The sequence below is a fragment of the Camelina sativa genome, chromosome 7 (assembly GCF_030686135.1).
Source record: "Camelina sativa cultivar CO46 ecotype springtype chromosome 7, ASM3068613v1".
Lineage (NCBI taxonomy): Eukaryota > Viridiplantae > Streptophyta > Magnoliopsida > Brassicales > Brassicaceae > Camelina > Camelina sativa.
Window position 1 is genome coordinate 31,479,546 of NC_141886.1, and position 17,461 is coordinate 31,497,006.

The window sequence follows — 17,461 nt, forward strand, 5'->3', positions numbered from 1 at the left end:
AACTATAAAAGCGTACATGTACTAGTGTGTATTGAAATATTTTTAAAAAGTGGTTGTAAATATAATTTTTGGGGTATGAAGATAATTAAGGATGATGATCTTTTTGACTGGTAGCGTGATGCCATTGACACTGTGCGCATACACTTGACATGGCATTCTCTTTTTATATCTGGTTGTTTTCTTCTGACTCTGTTTTTTACTTCTACAGGCTCAAACAAAGGAAAACAAACCCCGTTGATCACCATTCATTAGAAATTGGAAAATCAATGAAACTGATACAATATATTATGGTGTTCTACACAGTTATGTATAAGTTACAGCCCTCTTATTTTTTTAACAATATGGTTTCTCTTTCTAATCATCATTAAAGAAAATTAAGTTACAGCCGTTCTGTTCGCATACGTATTTTTTATCTGGTTGAACAAATCAATATTCAAGATCTTCCATAATTGTAGCGAGATTTCAGAAGGGCATTTGAAAGCATTGGCATATATTAGTTACATCTGCGGTGTATATTTTGATTGGGGATTGTATATGACGGGATCATGGCCACGCAAATTTTTTTTTGTCCATATATATGAAGGACTAGCACATGAATGAATGGTTACTGTCCACAATACAAATGGGATTGCATGGTCCAGCAAGCCATGTAAGCAAGATAATATATCCCTTAGCAACAAAATAATAATGCACACCTTTCAAAGTTTCTACTTTTATCCATTTTAAGGATAGTAATAGGTTCGAATTTGTTGTTTGATTATTCTTTTTTCTTTTTAATTACGACGAATCAGTCATCTAATGAGAATGTCAACTATATATCAACCAACCAAATCAAATCAGGCATGAGCAGCGAGTCATCAACGGTGGATTTTCTTAATTAATCCATGTTGGACTAATGGTTTGAAAAAAACTTTATTATATATATGCTTTTGCGATGTCTCTTGGAAAATATTACTATCATATTTTGGCAGATGACATGAGGCTCAAAATTAATGTTAAATGAAAAAAAAGAAAAAAAGAAATCATTACCAGATTCTACTCCCATAATTACCCGTTGCTGGCCTTTGACCCAGTTTTTCCTCTCCCGTTTAAAACTACGTTACGTAACAAAAAACTAAAATAAATACAATGATTTACGCATCTCCCCTAAACACATGGTACTCGCGATAATACTCTATTTGTTTAGAGAATCCAAGAAATGGAAATATATGTATAAAAGAGTAATAAGACGACAAAAAAAGGAGTTAAATTAGTAAAAGACACAAGATATATACTGATAAAGAGATAAGAAGATGAAGAAAATGAACAAAGTCCTCTGAAACACAATGATGAACCACTTTTAGCAAACACACATACAAAAGGACGAAGAAAACAGATAGATTAAACAAAAACGGAGGAGGAACAGTTAGCGCCGTCCATGGCGGGTCTTCAGAGATCCACCATCTCTTTCCGGCGACAAGGCTCTTCGGGTATTGTCTGGGACGATCACCTCATCGCCGAGCTTAGCCAACAAGCCAACGACCAGAAAGGCGAAACGTAACCACAGGGAGTGGACGAACCACACGCGGCTAAGCTGATGATTACGTCGGGAGGTGAAGATCAGACAGCTAAACCGATCGCCGGAGAAGGACTCAAGCCGATCAGAACTGATCACGGAGGCGCAGCAGGAGGTATCGAGAGGAGTCGACGCAACGGCGGAGGAGCCATCCGCCACCATCGAAACACGGGGAGAGTGTCTCCGGCGGTGGACCCGCCGTCTCCGAGGCTGTCGGCGTTTGGGTGTTGCTCTGCGTTTGGGAAGAAACCGCCGGGGAAGAAGGTTAGTCAGAGGAAAAGGCCAACGAAGCGCAGATCCAGGTAGGCCACACACATGAAGTCATATGAACAACCCAACCAAGTAAAGTAAAGAACACACACAAAGACGAGAAAACACAAAGAAAAGAGTATAGTGTCTACTTTACTTAATTATACTTACTGCTGCTAATGGACCTCTTTAATTATTTTCTGTTTTTGTTTGTGTTCTTTACTTTAAAACTTAAAACTTGTTTGAACTTTGAACTGGTCAGACGATGTTTATATATATCTGTGTTGGTTTCGAGTTTTGCCGGTTGATCCTAGAAGTAATTTTGTACTTGGGATTGTAATTTTTTTTTAAAAAGGTGTCTTTAATAAGGTCTCCGACAAAAAATCCAATGTTATGTACTAAATAAAACGACCAATGGTCTGACAAACTCTTTCCCGAGGAAATCAAATTACTAGGCTCTATCTTCTTCCTTTCCTATGATATTGTTCAATCGAGGGATATGATTTTTGATTAGTAAGTGTATCTCTCTTTTTGGATTCGACTGTGATTCAAAACCGGGCATGCACTGCTCAGGCTAAAGTGGACCATGAACCAAACAACCTGAAATTCCTGGTAGGTAGGGATTAAAAAACTAAGGACGAATGTGATTCTTTTATCTCTAATCTCTGATTACATTCATAGACTATACAGTCCGTCATACGTAATTTATAGCTCATTGATTATTACTTAATTTTATTTTGAAAAACATAATACTAGTTTTATTCGTCATAATTTTATTTGGGCTTTATATTAAGTGCAGAATATCTAAGTCCGCGTTGATTGTATGGGTTTTAGGCCCCATAATCACCGATTTTTAATAAGAGATCTCTCACAAGTCACAACGTTAGTATTCTTTTGCTTGCAATTTTGATTATACGAACTATGATTGATTACCTACATTTTTAATATCAATCAAATAATGTACGGGAAAAATTCAAAGAGTGTCATTACTAAAATCCTGAAAATTGAAGCTCTGTTGCCATTTTCCTTTGTTGTGGCTAAACACAACGTCATTTCACAATCACTACAATCACGAAAACTAAACTAATGTGTATATCTCGAAGGTAAAGGGAATCTATTCTGGGATCGATCTCTACTGTAATTCTCGTATATATAAAGAGAGCGTTTCTTTCTGGATACATTAATTAAAGTTCTAAGTACGTGCCCACCTTTATGGGATTTTTCTTCTTGTATTAATAAAATCTTTAGTTTTATAAAAACACACTCGTGGGGTGGGGGGTCGTCCTTAACTAAAAACAGAACGCTCAAATCATGAGTTTTGTTGTCAATCGTTTCCTATTCTTAATACTAGCTATGGTATTCTCAGTCGCTCTGACCGCAAACGCGAATTCATTCGAATCGCTTCTCCAGCTCCCGCGAAGACAAAAGCGTTCGACCCGACCCAGATCCGAACGGCTCCTCCACGTCGGCCATTTCGGTGCCAAAGGCAATGGCTTCACCGACGACACTCAAGTAATGATTCTCGCTCAACCCTCCCTCCCTCTCAAGAACCCTTCTTGCTTTACATACACTAGTGTGTCAATTTTAGCAATCTTGATTTTTTTCAATTCAAATCTGTAAACTTTGTCGGATTTAGGAAAGCAGACAGCGCCGGTAATTGTGTCGGAATGATAAAAATGTGATTAAAAATATAAATATGGTAAGCAGGCGTTTGCAGATGCTTGGAAGGCAGCTTGTTCTTCCAAAGCCAAAACCAGAATCTTGGTTCCAGAAAATTACACTTCCCTCGTCCGCCCCATTGATCTTTCTGGACCTTGTAAATCAAGACTCACACTGCAGGTTTTTTTTTATAAAATGCTTCCCAACAAGAATCTCTCAGTGAGATCATTTTCAGATTTTCTCTTAATTGCTTTCTGCTCTTTTTCCCCCGTTAGATCTCTGGTACTATCATTGCTCCGGATGATCCAGATGCTTGGGAAGGCCTAAACCGCCGGAAATGGCTTTACTTCCAGGGCGTCAGCCGCTTTACTGTTGAAGGAGGCGGCACTGTTAATGGAATGGGCCAAGAATGGTGGAGAATATCTTGCAAACGCAACCATTCCAACGTTTGTTGCTTTCTTTACTTTTTTTTTTTTTTTTTTCTTTCAATATGTTGTCATTATAGTCGGATATTTAAGAAATGTTTTCTCACTCTTGTTTCAACCATCTTTCTTGCAGCCTTGTCGAGGAGCTCCAACGGTAAGCTTCCTATTAGTTTCTCTCTGTTGGTGTACGTGGTTACTGTTTTATACAAACAAAAGTAAGACTCTGTTCCTTGTGTATAGGCCTTAACATTCCACAAGTGCAAAAATATGAAACTTGAAAACCTCAATGTGATTGATAGTCAGCAGATGCATATTGCCTTCACCAGCTGTCGTCGTGTGACCGTCTCTCGTTTAAAGGTCATAGCACCTGCTACTAGTCCCAATACTGATGGAATTCACATAAGCGTCTCTCGTGGTATCGTGATAGACAACACCACTGTCAGCACAGGTCAGTCTACTTACTTAACCAGACCTTGAATCTTATTAATATTCTCTTTATTGTTGATTAATATATATACCACTTCTGTTTTGAGTAGGAGATGACTGTGTTTCGATAGTTAAAAACTCGTCACAAATCTCCATCAGCAACATCGTGTGTGGTCCTGGCCATGGCATAAGGTAACAACCATCTATATCCAGACAGTTATAACAAAACAGATAAAAGCATAATCTAAATTTTTCTTATTCTGTAGCATTGGAAGCTTAGGGAAATCAAAATCTTGGGAAGAAGTTAAAGACATATTGGTTGATACGGCCTCCATCTCTGACACTGAGAATGGTGTTCGAATCAAAACATGGCAGGTGATTTCATCTTATCAAAAGCTTCACTTCACCTGCTGAGATTAAAAGAACTTAACTTGCTTGCTCTTGCTCACTCCTTTTAAGTTTTTAACCAGGGAGGAAGTGGTTTGGTCTCAAAAATCATATTTAGGAATATCAAGATGAACAATGTGTCGAACCCCATCATCATCGACCAGTATTACTGCGATTCCCGGAAGCCGTGTGCGAATCAGGTAAAGAACACCCGAACGTGTGCCGTTTCTTCGTACAACAATGTCTCAAATATCGATCCAACCTGACGATTTTTTTCTAAACTCAAAAAAAAAACTGCAGACATCAGCTGTTACCATTGAGAACATCTCATTTGTTCGCGTGAGAGGCACTTCAGCATCAAAACAAGCAATCAAGATATCTTGCAGCGATAGTTCACCATGTCGCAACATACTTCTACAAGACATTGATCTTGAACCGTTAGACGGTGATGGTTTGACACAGTCTTTCTGTTGGAAAGCTTATGGTGCGAGTTCGGGTCAAGTGTACCCTCCTTCTTGCCTCTCAGAGGATGAGACAAACGTCTTGGAACAGTCAGTTCAGTCCGGCGGGGGAATCACATCTGCTTACCTATGAACTCATGTTTTCAGATTGCCACGTGTTAGTGCATACGTCAAATGTTTTGTTATTTATATACACACATTGTATGATTTCACGTTTTAGCAAATTCACACTTCACCAATCATGAGTTTCTCATTTATGAATCCCGGGGCTTTGCACTCAACTTATTGGGAAAAAAAACAATACAATAAGGGATGTGAAAGCTCACGGTTGTTGAGGAGATTACAAGCTATTACAAGAAAAATCAAGTCAAAACTTTGGCATCAGTACTAAAACTAAAACACTGGAGAAAATAGCTGAATCAATTGACTACAAATGTAGAACCAAAACTATGAGAAATATATGTAATGAGCCAAAATAATGGGGAGCATATGCAATAACTAAATTTGTAATAAACAATAACAGAGGGGCTACATTCTAATAAGCAAACATTTCAAGGAACATTGCTAAATGCTAAAGGGGGATAGATAATATAAACTTATCATAATGTGACCTTTTGAGCCTTAAAACTTTCGGATCGATGTAGTGTAGCCCATTTATATTATAAGAACACCTGAGAATATCAAAACAGAAACAATTATGAAAAGAAACGGCACATTATGTCGCGTTACGATACAAATTAAACGAATTCACAATTATTATTATTTTTATAAAAAAAAATATTAAAGAGAGGGGAAGAGTCACACCGACATCATCGGAGCTATGATACGACAACGACCGCGGTGGAGTGGATGATGACTTTCGGTGGCGTTATCTTATAGCCGTTAGGTTCTACTTCTACATAATAGACCTGTTGAGTAATCAATTCCACTTGTTAGGTTAGATTTCATGTATACCTTTCCTTTTTCAAAGAGAACCTTAGATTTGATGCTTAGTTAATTCCTTTATTTTAAATAGAAGCGTATTATATGTATCTTTTGATCTAGAGAATATCACAAAAGCTTGAAGTTGCAAGATTTAATTAATTAATTGCTGATATTTTTGTTTTGTTGTTGTTTACTTTGGTTTAGATTTTTATGTGGATAAGTGATGAGAGAGGATATGGTTTACTAATATTAGCCCTATTCCCTTCTATCTAAGCGTCAAATTCTACATTCGATCTTTCTTCTTAGTAGTTTAATTATTCCTATCAATAATTCAAAGTTGCTTCCTTCCGTATGGATTAGAAAGACTTAGGCATATATAAATATATACCAAACAATCCTATAAATTACACACACACAAAACTCTCACCACCATCCAACTATCAAAGTCACCACAAAATACACATCAAGATTAGGAAAATGAGTTCCTTAAAACAACTTTCTGTGCACAGTACCAACTCCAAGGTCATTACAGAGAAGAGAAGATCGGTGACAATCCCTTCGAATGGGGGCAATAAGCTAGAGAGCAAGCCAACGATTCATGATGTCGACAAATGCGCCGAAACTTTCATCCAAAACTTCCGGCGTCAGCTTCTTCTTCAGTCCGATAACATCCTCCGGCCGTAGAGGAGGTCTTTGATATATATATATTACTATCACATAAAATAGATGTAGCATGTCAGAGATAACATGTCTTATTTGACTTATCTTTATAAGCTTAGGCGATTGCAGTTGTATTATGACATTTCTTATAATCATAATTCCACCACAAGTTTTAGAAGGAAACAATTTAATTAGTTTCTCAACTACTGGTACATAGACTAGAGTGAAGCAAATGGTCATTTTCCAGCTTGAGGAATCGGAATCACATCAACTTCTGTCTTACTTATTACAATTATTAGACGCAATATTTAATTATACACACACACAATCAAAGAGACAAACACATCACAGTTATCTACCAAACAGACTTTAGGGAGATGAGCAGACAGAGAACTAGGGGTGGATTTGAGTTGGGTGTGATGGCTGGACCAGCTGGCGGATATTGACTCGGGAGCAGGAACGAGCCATCTCTCCGGCAAGAGGGACAACGGGGAGACTATCGCAGTTGCATATCTCAATCATGAAGCCATCAGGGTCGTGGAAGAAGAGTTGGTCCACTTGGATTCCTCCTTCTTCCACCACTGCTCTGACGTACTTTATCTCCATTTCCTTGAGCTTCTTCTCCACCGTTTCCATGCTTTCGCACTGCATTCAACACACAAAATCTCTTTTATTGTCATTTTGTGTCAAATTATGTGGTCTCAGGTTTCCGTATGTGGATTTGTGCTAAAATCCGCCTGCATACCGTAATAATAATAAAAACTTAAAGAGCTCCAGTTCAAATAAAATCATGCATCTTGTATATATTGAAGATAGATCAGAACACTAATAGAGTTTGTATTATGGATACGTAATCTGTGCAGAACGGGTAAGTGAGTACACGCATGTTAAAAGTATATTGGGGGGGGGGGGGGGGGGGTGGTCAAAAAATGAAAAGAAGAAGGTAATCTATCTACCTGGAAAGAAATGTGATTATCTTTGGGATTAATCTCAGATTTCTTCAGTAATTTCTCAGGCTCAGAAGATTGAAGAAGATGGATACCCATTCCATGTCCAAACAACCTACTCACATCAAAAAAAGAAAACACAATTTCGTTATTAACATTTAAAAATATATAATATCCATGTATATGTATTTACGTTATATATGGTAATGGTATGTACCAAGCGCCATCGAAATCAAAAGAGCCAGGTCTACGAATCGGTAGGAACCCTAAAACGTTATGGTAAAAGCTCATGGATTCCTCGACGGATCGACATAGAAGAGATATGTGATTCAACGACTTGATATGCAGAGGGTTTCCCATGTTCTCCTTCATTTTCGCCAGAGAAACAAAATCCAAAGCAGAACAGAACAGAGCAGAACAGAACAGAACAGAAAAGAACAGAGCAGAGCAGAACAGAACAGAACAGAACTCCGCCTCGATCGTACCAACAAAGCTTGGAATCCGAAATCTACGACGTTACCTATAATGAATTTAAGGATTGATCGATTCAGGAGGAAGATGATTTTATTAGAATTGTCTAAATGTACACGTGTATTTATATATAAATATGTGTGTGTCGTGATCGAGTAAACTACGGAACTTAACTTAGGATGGCGATGATGCCTATCTATACACTTTATGCATCAGTTTTTTTTTTATATATATATACTTATGTTGTATAATCATTACCACCCATGGGCCATGGTAATATCATTCATCGTTTTGGAATTGAGGATACGTCTTATATCTTGGATCTTCAAATTCAGAAATTTTAATCATATAAAACACCCTCAACCAACTAGACCCACGTTCCCATAACGTCTTTTTGTAAAACAAACAATTTTGGAATTGTGTTTCTTACGTAAAAGATATTTCCAAAATTACAATGCAAAAAAATTTACCGCCATAAAATCTACCATCACAAGTCAGACACCAGGTGTTGAAGCATCACCTATATATATATAGACAGACGTTTTGAGTAGACAATAATATGTTACTAATTATGCTTGCTTTGTCATTTGTGGGTTCAAAGTTTCCACAAACAAATAAATAAACAATAAAAAATTATGCATTGCTCGTTGTCGCTGTTCTCTTTTTCTGTTGTTTACATTCGTGTGCTATATATAGCAGGAAAAGCTATCAACGCCTATGTTTTAGGTTTAACGCCTTTTACTTTGGCTGGACGAAGCTAAGAACATAACTAATTTTCCCAGGGCTCGTTGCTTTAGCGAAGTTTTTGCATCATCAGACAAAGATCCTATCGGTTTCTTCTGCACACGGTCACAACTTTGCGTATGCCATTTTGCTCTCGAGCTGAATTCAAAAGAAGAAATAAGATGTTTGTAGTTAGCATAACAAAAATGTAAACCAGATCTTTACAATCAAAACTTCATTTAGTAGAGAGACACTATTTACTTACTGGGTATCCATTGGAGTTTCCAAATCACCCTGGCCTTTATTATCACGGAGCAACTAATAGTTGAATCCGATAAGAAGATAAATGTACCTCCTGATATGGGGCTACATCCAATTTCCAGTTCAGCCCCCAAAGCTATACAAAACAAACTCAGGAGAAAGAAAGAAAGAAAGAATCCTGTGGCCGCCTTGTCGTGTAGATGTAACAAATTTTGTTCCATTTCAATGTAAAATATTACAAAATGGACTTAAGGGAGACCAACTGTTTTGACCTGAAAGGAGGCACTCGTTTTTGAACTAACGCCATGATCGACTTAGCCTGATCAAGCTGGCCCTTTTTCACAAGCCCTTTGAGCAGCATATCAACTGTGTCCAAGTTGGGGTACCACTTCTTTCTCATACAATCCTTGCACATGGTATAAGCCAGATCAAAGTTTCCTGCCTTGCACAGATAGTGAATCATCGTCTGGTAGATCTTCAGGTTGGGTTTGTAGCCCTTACCGTGCATTGCTGTATAAACCCTTTCGGCCATCTCAGGAAACCTCGCAAGGAAAAAACCTTTGATAACCATGTTATAAGTTATGTTGTCCGGTTCCACCTGGAGTCTTGGCATCAACAGCAACAGATCATTTGCATCCCAAGCTCGTCCCCTATTCACTAAGAACTGGATCCTAATATTAAAAGTGGTGAGATTAGGCCTGCAGCCCTTGAGGACCATAAGGTTCCACAACCCATTCCCAATCACACACCTCTCGTGCTTGTAAAACGCAGATATAAGTGTAGTATATGTAACAACATCAGGTTTTAACCGTGATTTCTCCATCTGCCGCATAGCCATATAAGCGCCGTCAAGTATACCCAAGTCACAGAAAGATTTAATGGCAATGTTAAAAGAAACAGCATCAATATCAATGCCATACATTGATGGGGCGCCGTGAAGGAACTCCCGGATGGTGTGTAGATCAGGTTTAAAAGACAAGACTTGAAGCGCGGCATTGAAGGACTTAACGGTTCTTTTGCAACCGTGTGAATCCATATTGTAGAAAGTGTCAAGTGCTTGCTTGGTCATTCCAGCTTTGCCATACAACATAATAATCCTAACAACGAAACCCTCACGCCTACCTTGTGGAAGTGTCTTCTGATGCTCAAGCAGATCCTCGACGAAATCAAGCCGGCGTGCACCAGCTAACCTAGAAACCGTATCTTCAAAAGCAAATCGGTTTTCAATCACCAAACGGTTAGTGGCGTTAGCTTTGAAGAGCTTGAATAGCTTCTCAGGGTCTCGCTCAGATTTAAGCTTGACGAGGGCAGGCTCCTCAAGACCACCACCTTGGATCTGATTCGAAACACGAGAGGTCGTGGCTGCTATAGAAGAATGGCAGTATCTGCGAATGGTTCGCAGAGATAGCATGATCCCTCGAGCCTAAACATACCCGTATAGTGAACCCGTTAACATCAAAATCTTCCAAGAAATTTGCAATTAGTTGTAAAGATCGATCTACCAACCCAATCTATTCCAAAAATACGAGACCGAAGAGTTCAGCAAACCCTCGACATCCATATCTACTACCTCAATCGCAACAAAAAAAACCTAAAACCCGATGCGATTTAACAAAACAGCCATCTCTGTAAAACCCCTTCCCACGGCGAATTTTTAAGAACACAGCCCAACTTTAGCTCAGATCGCTATGACCGGAAAAGGGAGAAATTTTGATCTGAGATGGAGATTAACAGGAGGCTAACGACGGAGACATGCGACGGAGGTTTAAGGTTTTAGGTTTTTTGGGTTTGCCAAAACGACTCTTTTTGGGCTCACATCTTTTTTTTATTTGGGCTTTCCATTTTTATATCAGGCCTTTGTATTAACAACCCCCTTTGAATTTCTTCTTTATTTCTAATATGACCCATATATTTATACAGTATTTCAATTTACACCCCAACATATTAAAATATAGCTAAAGACAGGGGGAAGGTCGGATGATGCCTTGTGCGGAGCCCTGAACAAAAGAGCAAAGAGTGGAGACAGAATCAATTCCATCGGCCGGAGATAAGTCAATGTCTCTCATGAAAAGGTTGGAACATGGAACACTCTCCCCTGAACAATCAAGCTTCATAGCCACCTTTGTAGCCGATGTTCCACTCATCTTCATGTATCTCACTTTCTCTATGTGAACTGCCTTTCTCTGTTTTACATTACACTTTTACCATTAGCTCATTTTCCCATCTACATTAGATAGAACTTTTTCAAAAAGATTCTTACAGTTTGAGGGCAGTTAGGGGCGCAACCGTAGAACTGATCAATGATGATTGGGTTTTGTACAGACGAGAAACGAATGTCGAAGAACTCGATTCCTCGGACGTAACCCGTTCCTCCAGGCCACGTCTTTATTCGAGCTCCGTTTGTTGTTCCTGTGAAGTTAACGTGCCACACACGTATGTTTTCCACTGCTACCTCTGTTCCTCCTCTACCTAAACTCCCAATGCTGTTTCACATTTCTTTGTTAGTTTTTTTTTCTCTCTTCTAGTTTAACAAATGCATTTTGAAAGTATAAGATTTCGAGATTGCTAGGGAAAATATTAGCCACCTTACACCGTGACCAGGTCCGCAGTTCACAAAGGAAACAGTCACATTATTCACTTGATCTCCGATAGACACACAATCGTCACCTATATAATTAAGGAAATTGTAAGAAAAAACAAAGAAACTAACTAGCCAGTTAAACCTTTAAAATACCATATATTTTATCGTGTCCATTGATCAAGATTGATTAATTATTGTTTTGGTCACGTAAGAAAACTTACCAGCGGCGATGTCAGAATGATTAATAGAAACGGCGGTGGAAGATGTGATGTGAATACCGTCGGTGTTAGGGCTAGCCTCCGGTGAGGTTATTTTGATATCACTGATATACACATTTTGGCTTCCCATCACAAGAACATGGGTTTGTGCACTATCTCTGAATCTCAAACTCTTTAATGTTACATTTCCGCAGTTGCTAAATGTCATCATCTGCGGTTAAAATATATATATCGTTATTGAGTCGTCCCAGTTTGTTATATACTACTATTTCTTGTAAAAAGTAAACTTACCGTTGGTGCAAGCCAGATGCAATTCTGAGACACAGAGTATATATGGTTAGTTATGATACAATAACTATAACCAAAGAAAAATAACTAAAAAAATCAAAAGGTTAAAAAAAAAAGGAGATGAAATAAAGAAAATATAATTACGGGTCCGGGATGGTCTCTGCAATGTATATCCCACCATGCTTTGCCTTGGCCGTTCAACAAGCCGCGCCCTACAATTGCAAGTCCATCTACTTGATCAAATATGAGCCATGGTATTACTCCGTTCTCACCATTTTCCCACTTGTTTGGATCACTCTGCGCTATCATCTCTCCATCGATCTATATATATTACAAAATAATTAATTTGGAGTTTCATATTCGGATTATATATATTCATGTAATAATATCTCTACCAAGTAAAACCGAAGGAGGGATTTACAGTGAAAAGGAGAGGTTTCGGTATGCAAGGTCCCGAAAAGTGAAGGGAGTTGAGGAGGAACACCTTCCCTGCTGGTACATGTACACTTCCCGTTTTGGAGCTTCCCTTACAAGCATTCTCCCACGCCTTTTGGAACGCCTAGTTTTTTTATCCACCAATCAAATGTCCAACGATGTTTACCAAAAAGTTAAAACTTTGTATCATGACCAAAAAACTTACAGATGTATCATCGGCAATTCCATCCCCGACCGCTCCATATTTCATCACTGATTCACCATTGCATAACCAGAGAAGTCCTAAAATTGCAACGAGTACTAACAAACCACGGTCCTACACATTCATACAAAAAGTAGGATTGATTTTTTGAAATCAGGGTCTGTTAGTAGATAGAGGCAAATTAAAGAGTCTTCACCATTTTGACGGGAGATGGATTGATCTAAGCAGAGTTGAATACTGAAATAGTTTCAGATTTTTTTAAGACATAAATAAGCAAAGAACATAAGGGATTGATCCAAGCCTCGCATTAATAAAATAAAGGCATGCATGCATCTCTGTTTGGTTTTCTTAAATAATTTAGGTATCTAATATGGATATAGATACGAGCATCATCCAAAGATTCTATGTATGTGTTTCATTCGTAGGCTTAATTAAGTTTCCTCTAATATCAAGTGCCATCGAACAGTCTTCTCCATACAAAAAAAAAGAAAAAAAGTTCACTGAATTTTCTAGCTATGTATAAACTGGACAACTTCTTTTTATCTAAAATTAATATCTCCAATTTAGAAAAATATTTAATTAACAATTAAATGTGATTACTTAAACGATGTGATGAATTTTACTTGAAGGATTCTCTGTATGTTCATTTATAACACAATACGTACTGTTCAAGTTTCCTCTTATATTGATTGAGTGCCATTGCGGTATCACACAGTCTTCCTAGTACTCTCGTTGGACTAGTAGCTTCTGTGTTATAACAAAAAGAAAAATTCAATGAATTTTCTAGCTATAAAGGAAACAAAAAAATATAGCAAATTTTATTAAAAATTTAATATTTCAAATCTCTAAGAACAAAAATTAATAACTAAAGGTTTGAAATATGAAGTGTAAACACAGATTTGGGTACAATTCAAAGACATCTAGATGCATCTCAAACATGAGCTCAATGATGGAGACATTCTCTGATCTCTGAACATGGGTAAAACTAAAAGAACACCGATCGAGGAACACTCAGGGGAACAAAAATGAGGGATTTTTGATTTCCAGAGCGAAAAGATAAGAGTTGGACACCAAAATATGAGGTCATAATCAGATCTGAGTAAAAAGCGTCGAGATCCATATCATAAAATCAAGCCAGAAAACCCCAAAATCATAAAAATCTCAACTTGTTCGGATCAATGCAAAGGGCATATAAGATAAGTGCATGAAATCATTGAGATCTTTTTGCCGTTTCTCCACGTCTTTGCATTTAACCGAAAAGACAATTTAAGGAAGAGACACACAAAAAAAAAGCACGTGGCGAATCCATATATACTGTATTCGTTCTTTAATTATCCCGCAATTCACGTTTCACAACACAAATGTATACGTTTAACTTGTGCTCACTTATTTATAATTATAGTAATATATGTTAAAATTTGAAATACGTATATATAGTATTTGAAACAAAATCTGATGGTCGTAGAGAAAGAATTTATTGTCACCAGACTGTGATTAAAAGATCACGGGGAAATCGGTTAATTCATACCCGTACATCTTTGTTATGTTAAATTCATACCTTGACTATATGACTGTGCTAAAACATACCTCCACTCTATATTTATTTAAATTACATATCTAATCTCAAATTTTTGTGCTAAAACATACATAGGGACTAACACCGTTATTGTACCGTGAAATGTAGATGACGTGGAATCCAAGTGGCAACAACATTGTTCGTCATCTTCTTTATCTCTCGTTTATGTGTGTAATGGTCATGGTTTCCTTTTGTTTGTAATAAGTTTGTAATGACATAGCATTAATATTGAGAAAAAAATCCTTAAACTCAAGTGTATTAGCAGCAAATAACCATACACTGAATGCATTACCAGCAAAAAAAAAAATGAAAAAATCATCCCTAAAAGTCTAAAACCTTTAAAACCGACTGCACTACCAGAAAAAGAAAAACCATACCTAAACATTTAAAATCTGAGACTCAATCAAAAGAAACCTCTTAAAATATGAGACAACATGCTTGACGGTGTTTGTCTTTATGATGCTTGACTTGTTTAGGTTGCTTGAGAGGCTTGTGATGGCTGACTTGATTGACTTGTTTGGTTTATTTGGCTTGGACCAGCTTGTGATTGCTTCTTTGGTGGCCTTTTAACCGGAACTCCAATGTTGTTGCACCTCACTATATTGTGGCCTGCTAATCCACAACGCCCACAATGAAGTTTCATTCCTTCTCTTGTCAGTTTTTTCTGAGCAGGTTCTTCTTCTTCATTCCCTTTCTCATTCTTCTTCTTTTTTTTTCTTCTGTGGTGACTCATTTTTCCCCTTGATTCTTTTCTGCTTCTTTTTGGGACCTTTATCTGCTTGTCTTGGTGGTGGTTGAAGTCTAGATTCCCCGGACTTTTCCCAAAAACACATTCCATTCACTCCCATTAGTGTCTCATTGTATTGCTTAACCCATCTTGTAGTCAAATACCAATCTGAGACAACAAAATCCTCAGGTTTCAGCTTTTTCTTCAATATTATACGCAGTACATGTCGACAAGGTATCCCAGTCATACTCCACCTCCTACAAGCACAAGTTTTAGCATTCATATCAACCCTAAAACCTTGGCCATGCTCAGTTACTTCATAATGGCCATTACCACAAGGAACCACTTGACAATACAACATGTGTTTTTGTTCTTTTGTAATGGTGGCAGCCACTTTCAAACTAAACTTTCCTTGATGACTCATAGCCTTCTTCTTCCTCATTGCATTACGGATCATACACTGTCGTCTAAGCCTCTCCAACATCTCTACTAGTGGCATCTCGCGTGCTTGGTTGATTGCATTGTTGTAAGACTCAGAAAAATTGTTGGAGACATCTTCACACATTGATGCACAAGTAAAGAAAGCACGGCTACAGTTGTGCGGGTTCTTCATCATCAATGCATCACACACACCTTTTTCAAAATTCTTTAATGCTAAGATGGCTCTCTCATCATCACCACATCCTTTGACATTTTCCCATTCATCACCTTCACCATAAGCTCTATTATCATCACCTTCACCATCAGCTCTATTATAAACACCTTCACCATCAGCTCTATTGTTGTGAATAGCACCTTCTTTCTCCATGTTATTCTAACAGCTTTAGTGATATTTTCAGGTATACACATTCTCTCAACTCCATCAGTTCCATTACACATCATCTTCAGATCCGATAAACTCTCAAATGGAAGTTTAAACCAAATCCTATGCTCAGACAAAGACAACTTCAACGAATCCACCAAGTTCTCCAACATTGACTCCGGTTGGCTTTCAAGTTTGTGAATTTCCCCTCCATCATATGTAACAACACCGCTGCCTGATACATTAAACTTGCTGTTGTGATAGATCTGGAAAGTTGCATCAGAGCTGAAAAAATACAAAAAAAAAATCATGGTTTTTAGATATCTTGACATTTTATCGAACAGTTGGTATTCAAGAATTTAACATTGGGTCTACTTAAATAAAACTGAAATTTTCAAAGAAACGCTAAGTCAATTCATTAAAACAATACAAATATGTAAGAACTGCATCAAAATTTGGTTTATAACTCAAGAAAAATTGAATTAATTCGATTAAAGTATCTCTAATTTAGAACGAGAATTACCTCATCTTTTGAACTCCCTTAACAGCCAATATTGAAATTATAAGTTTTGATCGCTCTACTTAAACCCTAAGAATCAAAGACACTCATATTAATTTTTATCACTTGAACGTAGGTTGAGTCGCGATGAAGTATAGCAGATTAAGATGATAAACAGAACACAACAGACGTCATATTCTCTAAAATTGTATTTATGCGTTTCTTTACAAAACGACATCATTACCACGTAGATTCCACATCATCAATATTTCACGACACAATAATAATGTTAGTTCCTAAGTATAATTTAGCACAAAAATTTAAGATTCGATATGTTATTTAAATAAATACAGAGTGGAGGTATGTTTTAGCACAGTCATATAATTAAGGTATGAATTTAACATATCAAAGATGTGGGGGTATGAATTAGCCGATTTCCCCAAAGATCACGAGATTCATGTAGCATTTTTATATTTTAATGAAACTTGAAACTGTAGCATCAAGTCAGCAGCAACGCTTCCCCAAAGTTGAATAAAATTGTCAAGAGACTTGGTGGGAGTTTCCTCCGACAAACTTAAGCCATCTTCTATTGGTCGTTATTTTTGATCCAATGGGCATCCTTCGGCATGTCTATTGTCTTCTATCCCCAACTCATATCGTCTCGAGATCATCACACAGGGCAACATAACTAAATGTTTCTTTTGACTTTGGGTTTCCCTTAATTTTCATTCAAATATTGATATCTTCGCCAAAAAGCTACAACCGACAAGGAGTAATACACATACATGGTGATCTTGTCACAAGACTCTCAACTCATAAATTTATATATATTTTTTTTTGGGCTACGGGTGTGACATCTTCGTTTAACCATAACGAAAACAGTTGGTTGAGATAAAACTTAAAATATACTAGATACGATCCAAACCCATTAAAACATGTCCAACCCCAGACCTAATACCCTGAATAATCAATATATAAGGGTTTG

At 37.4% G+C, this 17,461-nt stretch overlaps 7 protein-coding genes across 7 annotated transcripts; 3 read left to right on the plus strand and 4 right to left on the minus strand.

The window, feature by feature from the left end:
* Positions 1 to 1,279: 1,279 nt before the first annotated feature.
* On the plus strand, positions 1,280 to 2,212 carry LOC104703426 (MAPK kinase substrate protein At1g80180). The gene is given in 1 exon segment (XM_019227232.2): positions 1,280 to 2,212. A coding segment is annotated over 1 exon segment (444 nt). The 5' UTR covers positions 1,280 to 1,417; the 3' UTR covers positions 1,862 to 2,212.
* Positions 2,213 to 2,789: 577 nt separating this feature from the next.
* On the plus strand, positions 2,790 to 5,401 carry LOC104703427 (putative polygalacturonase At1g80170). The gene is made up of 9 exons (XM_010419439.3): positions 2,790 to 3,316; positions 3,512 to 3,643; positions 3,739 to 3,909; positions 4,022 to 4,042; positions 4,129 to 4,336; positions 4,425 to 4,506; positions 4,581 to 4,689; positions 4,785 to 4,901; positions 5,002 to 5,401. The coding sequence occupies exons 1-9, from the start codon at positions 3,116 to 3,118 to the stop codon at positions 5,293 to 5,295; spliced, it is 1,335 nt and encodes a 444-aa protein (XP_010417741.1). The 5' UTR covers positions 2,790 to 3,115; the 3' UTR covers positions 5,296 to 5,401.
* A 1,162-nt stretch (positions 5,402 to 6,563) lies between these two features.
* Positions 6,564 to 6,929, plus strand: LOC109125686 (uncharacterized). The gene has a single exon (XM_019228028.2). The coding sequence runs from the start codon at positions 6,564 to 6,566 to the stop codon at positions 6,768 to 6,770; it is 207 nt and encodes a 68-aa protein (XP_019083573.1). The 3' UTR covers positions 6,771 to 6,929.
* Positions 6,917 to 8,413, minus strand: LOC104703428 (glyoxylase I 4-like). Its single transcript, XM_010419440.3, has 3 exons — positions 7,911 to 8,413; positions 7,703 to 7,808; positions 6,917 to 7,391 (listed from the first exon to the last, which is right to left on the minus strand). The coding sequence occupies exons 1-3, from the start codon at positions 8,063 to 8,065 to the stop codon at positions 7,140 to 7,142; spliced, it is 513 nt and encodes a 170-aa protein (XP_010417742.1). The 5' UTR covers positions 8,066 to 8,413; the 3' UTR covers positions 6,917 to 7,139.
* Positions 8,414 to 8,783: 370 nt separating this feature from the next.
* On the minus strand, positions 8,784 to 10,964 carry LOC104703429 (pentatricopeptide repeat-containing protein At1g80150, mitochondrial). The gene is made up of 2 exons (XM_010419441.3): positions 9,153 to 10,964; positions 8,784 to 9,046 (listed from the first exon to the last, which is right to left on the minus strand). Exon 1 carries the CDS (start codon positions 10,557 to 10,559, stop codon positions 9,384 to 9,386), a length of 1,176 nt encoding a protein of 391 aa, XP_010417743.1. The 5' UTR covers positions 10,560 to 10,964; the 3' UTR covers positions 8,784 to 9,046; positions 9,153 to 9,383.
* A 139-nt stretch (positions 10,965 to 11,103) lies between these two features.
* LOC104705104 (polygalacturonase-like) lies at positions 11,104 to 15,674 on the minus strand. The gene is made up of 9 exons (XM_087458684.1): positions 15,218 to 15,674; positions 13,534 to 13,619; positions 12,876 to 12,986; positions 12,657 to 12,794; positions 12,380 to 12,556; positions 11,951 to 12,158; positions 11,734 to 11,815; positions 11,409 to 11,631; positions 11,104 to 11,331 (listed from the first exon to the last, which is right to left on the minus strand). Exons 1-9 carry the CDS (start codon positions 15,672 to 15,674, stop codon positions 11,104 to 11,106), a joined length of 1,710 nt encoding a protein of 569 aa, XP_087314810.1.
* Positions 14,689 to 16,669, minus strand: LOC104703430 (uncharacterized). The gene is made up of 2 exons (XM_010419442.2): positions 16,501 to 16,669; positions 14,689 to 16,262 (listed from the first exon to the last, which is right to left on the minus strand). Exons 1-2 carry the CDS (start codon positions 16,503 to 16,505, stop codon positions 15,830 to 15,832), a joined length of 438 nt encoding a protein of 145 aa, XP_010417744.2. The 5' UTR covers positions 16,506 to 16,669; the 3' UTR covers positions 14,689 to 15,829.
* Between the last annotated feature and the right edge of the window lie 792 nt (positions 16,670 to 17,461).

Bases quoted from the DNA above. Each gene is read 5' to 3' on its own strand.
- LOC104703427 (XM_010419439.3), top strand. From the start codon at position 3,116: ATGAGTTTTGTTGTCAATCGTTTCCTATTCTTAATACTAGCTATGGTA. The intron at 3,910-4,021 runs GTTTGTTGCTTT...TCTTTCTTGCAG, and splicing joins GCAAACGCAACCATTCCAAC to CCTTGTCGAGGAGCTCCAAC. The intron at 4,043-4,128 runs GTAAGCTTCCTA...CCTTGTGTATAG, and splicing joins CTTGTCGAGGAGCTCCAACG to GCCTTAACATTCCACAAGTG.
- LOC109125686 (XM_019228028.2), top strand. From the start codon at position 6,564: ATGAGTTCCTTAAAACAACTTTCTGTGCACAGTACCAACTCCAAGGTC.
- LOC104703428 (XM_010419440.3), bottom strand. From the start codon at position 8,065: ATGAAGGAGAACATGGGAAACCCTCTGCATATCAAGTCGTTGAATCAC. The intron at 7,809-7,910 runs GTACATACCATT...TGATGTGAGTAG, and splicing joins TTTGATTTCGATGGCGCTTG to GTTGTTTGGACATGGAATGG. The intron at 7,392-7,702 runs GTAGATAGATTA...TGTTGAATGCAG, and splicing joins ATAATCACATTTCTTTCCAG to TGCGAAAGCATGGAAACGGT.
- LOC104703429 (XM_010419441.3), bottom strand. From the start codon at position 10,559: ATGCTATCTCTGCGAACCATTCGCAGATACTGCCATTCTTCTATAGCA.
- LOC104705104 (XM_087458684.1), bottom strand. From the start codon at position 15,674: ATGCCACTAGTAGAGATGTTGGAGAGGCTTAGACGACAGTGTATGATC. The intron at 13,620-15,217 runs GTCCCAAAAAGA...GTTATAACACAG, and splicing joins ACCAAGACAAGCAGATAAAG to AAGCTACTAGTCCAACGAGA. The intron at 11,332-11,408 runs GTAAGAATCTTT...AATGTAAAACAG, and splicing joins CCCCTAACTGCCCTCAAACT to AGAAAGGCAGTTCACATAGA.